This window comes from Platichthys flesus, chromosome 20 (assembly GCF_949316205.1).
Source record: "Platichthys flesus chromosome 20, fPlaFle2.1, whole genome shotgun sequence".
NCBI classification, from domain to species: Eukaryota; Metazoa; Chordata; class Actinopteri; order Pleuronectiformes; family Pleuronectidae; genus Platichthys; species Platichthys flesus.
In genome coordinates, this window is record NC_084964.1 from 8,798,838 (window position 1) to 8,803,458 (window position 4,621).

The window sequence follows — 4,621 nt, forward strand, 5'->3', positions numbered from 1 at the left end:
CCCCCCGGGCGGTTAAAGGGATGGTGGGCAGGTCTCTGGGGCTTTAAGAACGACTTATTTTACAACCTCCACACATTCTCACATCTTCAACTCCCACACACACAGACACGCTCGGGTGGATGAGTAACAGCCCGGTTTGCCTGAGTCCGACACGGATCTGTCCTGAGTGGCGTTTTGTTCTATTCCAGCTCCTCCGTAGACTACGCGCGGCTGCTGCTGTCGGATGCTCCTCGCCCTCCCCCCGCTGCACTTGTTGCGCAGAGACTGGATGCGCCGCTGAGACCTCGGAGAGGAGAGAGAGAGAGAGAGAGAGGCAGGGACTCGCTGCAACAGGTGCACACGGAGCATCTCCTCCACACACGCCGCCGGAGGTAGGGAAATTACGCACCATTAGGTTCATCTCTGGCACGAACGTATTTGCTTGGCTTTGGATATTTTGACCAAGCACTAGCCTGCTGATTTATGCGGCACATAAGTGTGAGGTAGGGTTTGGATTATTTAGTTAACAGCATTTTTTTTTATACCTTTTCCCAACCTTTGGCCTGAAGATAAAACAAAACTTTAGATGCTGATCTGAGGATCCTGTGCTCGTCTTCAGCCCCTCGCCGCGTGCACGAAGCCAGGATGCCGGTCTTGACGAGCCCCGACATCGCCAACAAGTTTAAGGAGAAATGGCTGGGGGTCTTCCCGGAGGATCAGGGCGCGGGAACGGACTCTGCCCCGCTGGACGACAGCCTCACCAGCCTCCACTGGCTCCAGAATTTCTCCATCCTCAGCGCGGACCCGGAGCGACCCAGCGGCGCGGCAGGTCCGGGCTGTCCGTCCTCCCAGCAGCACCTGTTCCTGAAGAGGCTCGGCTTCCCCAGAGGAGGCGCCGACTCTCCGTCCAGCCCTCCGGCCGGGGACACCGCCTCCACCGGGATGCCTCTGTACCTCGGGAGCCCGGTCACCTCCGGCAGCGACTCCACCGCGGCGCCGCGGTTGTTCGCCAGTTGCGCGCTCTCCACCTCCGGGCACCCGCAGATCCCCATCCAGGCCAGCCCGCCGGTGGAGGTCGACTACAAAAGCAACCCCAAAGTCAAGCCGCCCTACTCCTACGCCTCTCTCATTTGCATGGCCATGCAGGCCAGCAAGCAGCCCAAAGTGACTCTGTCCACCATCTACAACTGGATAACGACGAATTTCTGCTACTACAGACACGCGGAGCCCAGCTGGCAGGTAACCGACACCAGGACCAGTCCAGTCTATTATTGATGAGTGCGATAAATGTTGAGGTGAGGGAGGGAAGGGTGAGGATTCGACTCCAGGGTCACCATCAGACACCACGTCTGTGGACCTGCAGCGGGGCACGAGGCCTTTTCCGTTAGCGTGGGAAAACAAAACCCACCAGATGTAGAGTAGGTTAAAACTTACAGGAAAGAGGTCTAATGTCTCCTGGATTATTATCCTACGGGGACACGAGTGTGTTATTTCCACCTGATGATTTCCACGACAAGTGGGTTTTTTTTTTTTATGCAAGAAATGTCCATCTTCTTGGAGAGTACTCATACAGGGTTTTTGTCTGAGGGGAATGGTGACGAAGAGAGCACTCTAGTGTGTGTGTGTGTGTGTGTTAGTTGGTGTGTGTGTTTGTTAATGAGGGCTCCTGAGAGAGATGGCAGCTAAGCACAGCTGATCATGTTTGAAATGCACAGAGCTGCCTGTTACTAGAAAGCCTCATTAGGTACATTTGCCTGTCCTATACAAACAACAACAATACCCCCCCCCCCTCTCCCCTTTCATATCCTCTAGTCTCAATGACATTTTTTGTTTTGTGCATGACTGAATCAAATTAGCTCAAAGCCAATGGGATCATGTTGAATATAATTTATTTTATCTTTGTCTCTGTCACAGAACTCAATTCGTCACAACTTGTCCCTCAACAAGTGTTTCAAGAAGGTCCCCAGACAGAAGGACGAGCCGGGGAAAGGAGGCTTCTGGCAGATTGATCCCCAGTATGCTGACATGTTTGTCAACGGCATCTTCAAACGCAGGAGGATGTCTGCCAACCAGTACAACGGCATCAACAGCAGCAGTGGCGGCACGCAGAGACAGAGCAAACTGGAACAGGGTTATCACAGCACCCAAAATGGCTGCCCCTACCAAGTCGTGGGCGGCAAACGGAAGCACCTGTCCTCGAAAATCAGCAACCACGTGATGAGGGTGACTGAGTCTCCTCTGCTGGCGACCGAGGCTCACAGAGCAGACATCCTGAGGGGGGACTTTGACCTGGCGTCCGTGTTCGACGACGTCCTGAGCGGGGACTGTAGCAACTTCGAGGATTTGGACCTCAACACGGCGCTGAGCTCCCTGGGGTGCGAGATGGAGGTGTCCATGCAGGGCAGGCAGCATTCGGCGGTGAGGTGGTGCGGGGGAGGCGACCTCTTGGGACAGAGCCAGCATCTGAGCCACCAGCAGTCCTACGGCTACATGGACCTGAGCGGCTCCGCGATGGAGTGCGCGGCCAACCTGGGGGAGCTCCACGTGCCGCTGTCGCAGCATGCGCAGCGGCAGCAGCTGGACCAGGATCAGCTGCTCCAGAGCCAACACCACCTGCAGCAGTTTGAGGAGCCCGCCACGCTGTTCCCGGAGCCGCCAGAGGAGGCGTTGCTGCAGCCCTGGGAGGACATCAAAGAGGAGGCGCAGGCCATCCCTCTCTCTCTGGATCAGGGCTTCGGCCTGTGCGATGGCTTCTTCACGGAGATGCAGCCATGGGAGCGAGTGGAAGCCTATCTGTGACCTTTGACCGGATCTCTCATGACTCTATAATCCAAACATCTGCTTGTCCAGCTCCCCCCCCCTAAAAAGGATAGAACTGATGAAAGAGCCACAGCACGGCTACGCCCGCGTTTCTTCCAATTATTCTGCAATATCCTGCATCTGTAATTTATTTTTTGGTACATTTCCTCTCTGTTTTTGTGACAATAAGAACATGATCATGTCGAACTTTGAACTTGAGCTGCAAGCCCAGCTAACAAGTGATGCCCTCAACAAAAGACATTATAAACTTTGTTGGGTAACATGATTAGGGACCATGTCCCGGGACAGATTTCTTCCTGTCAGGTGATTGACAGGAAGCGGTGCGTATCACCACGCAGTGCTGGTGCATGGGGCAGGACGAACTGACAATACGACGGAGTGACTTTGATTCAACCAAATTAATGTTTCATGCAGACTATGAAGGGTCACGTCGCGCATTTGTGGGACAAATGTCAGCAAACGACTTCTTCTAAGGTGGACTTTTTGAAATATCAGCGCTCACAGATAAAGAGGTTGATTCTATGAGAAAGTGTTCATGTGTTCTGAACCGGGAGCTTCAGCCATTTGTGCACACCGATGACGGAAAAGCTAAAATACCCTCATTCAAAGCACTCTCTACGTACAAGCACGGTCACAGTGGGACTCTGACGATACACAGAATTCTATTTTGCTACATTAGCATCTAACATTTTTGTAACTAACATGCAGTGAAATCATTCATCTCAACCGCCAGCTGTGTTGTGATGATGACTCATAGTCTTCAGATTAGAAATCAGTCACTTATGACTTTCTTACATAGTCAATTTAATATATATTCACTTAGGTGTATAGCGAGAAGCCGGGCAGAAACGTCTGCCGTTCGACTACAGTTATGTATTGCAAAGTAAAATAAGGAGCCGACCTGAAATTGAGTCATGAAATCGAACATTATGCACTTTGATAGGCAGCGGTTTTAGGAAAGCGAGTCAGCTTTTACATATTTTTTTTTTATGGTATTACAATGGTGTTTTTCTAAAGTCTACTGACCATAACTTATGATGCATATATGCTGTAGCTGTCCCTGTTGAACGGTGAACTCAACACTGCAATAACATCGGTTTGCTTCACTGTAATCCTTTTTTAGTTTTTTCACATATATATATATATATACAAAATTGGACATTTGTTGATTAGATTTCGCCAAATTTGTTGATAAGGAATATGCAGTTCATTGGTGGAATTTGTTGTGTTGATCATTAAGAGTTGCATCTTCTGTCACTGGGTGATGGATTTCTTTTTGTCCTCTATTGATTACGTTGGTGTAAGTCTTTCGGTTTTGTTTGTATGGTTTGTTTTAACGAATCTGAATTTCATATTATGTAGGACAATAATAATTATTAGTAATAATAACTGCTGGTTTGGGGGTGACAAGCGATGGGCAGATACATGAATTCAACTCTTTAAACGCCAGACTTTTCACATTGTATCATATTGATCGCGTTTGATACAGACAGTTTAATCTTAACATGTTTATTTTCATTTGTACTTTTTTAAAAAGCTGTTTGAAAATGCAATCATGCCTTGATGCAATAAATGGTGTCAATTAAAGAAAGAACAGTTATAGAGACTTGCATCCTTCACTTTCAATGTGCTCATGATGGAACGAAGGTGTGAATGATACCGTGGTCAAGGTTATCGTTAGCGCTCTGTGTAAGAAGCCAAGAGATAAAATGTCTGTTTGGGTTTATCATTAATCACCACAGACAGGTCTGAACTCGCTCGGCATTATAAAACAGACAGGGGCTAAACGTTATTGCATAAACACTTACTAAAGTTACTAAAT

General features: G+C 49.1%; 1 protein-coding gene across 1 annotated transcript; it reads left to right on the plus strand.

The window, feature by feature from the left end:
- The first annotated feature begins 624 nt into the window (after window positions 1-624).
- Window positions 625-4,338, plus strand: foxj1b (forkhead box J1b). Its single transcript, XM_062378368.1, has 2 exons — window positions 625-1,218; window positions 1,894-4,338. The coding sequence occupies exons 1-2, from the start codon at window positions 625-627 to the stop codon at window positions 2,776-2,778; spliced, it is 1,479 nt and encodes a 492-aa protein (XP_062234352.1). The 3' UTR covers window positions 2,779-4,338.
- The last annotated feature ends 283 nt before the right edge of the window (window positions 4,339-4,621 follow it).

Bases quoted from the DNA above. Each gene is read 5' to 3' on its own strand.
- foxj1b (XM_062378368.1), top strand. From the start codon at position 625: ATGCCGGTCTTGACGAGCCCCGACATCGCCAACAAGTTTAAGGAGAAA. The intron at 1,219-1,893 runs GTAACCGACACC...TCTCTGTCACAG, and splicing joins ACGCGGAGCCCAGCTGGCAG to AACTCAATTCGTCACAACTT.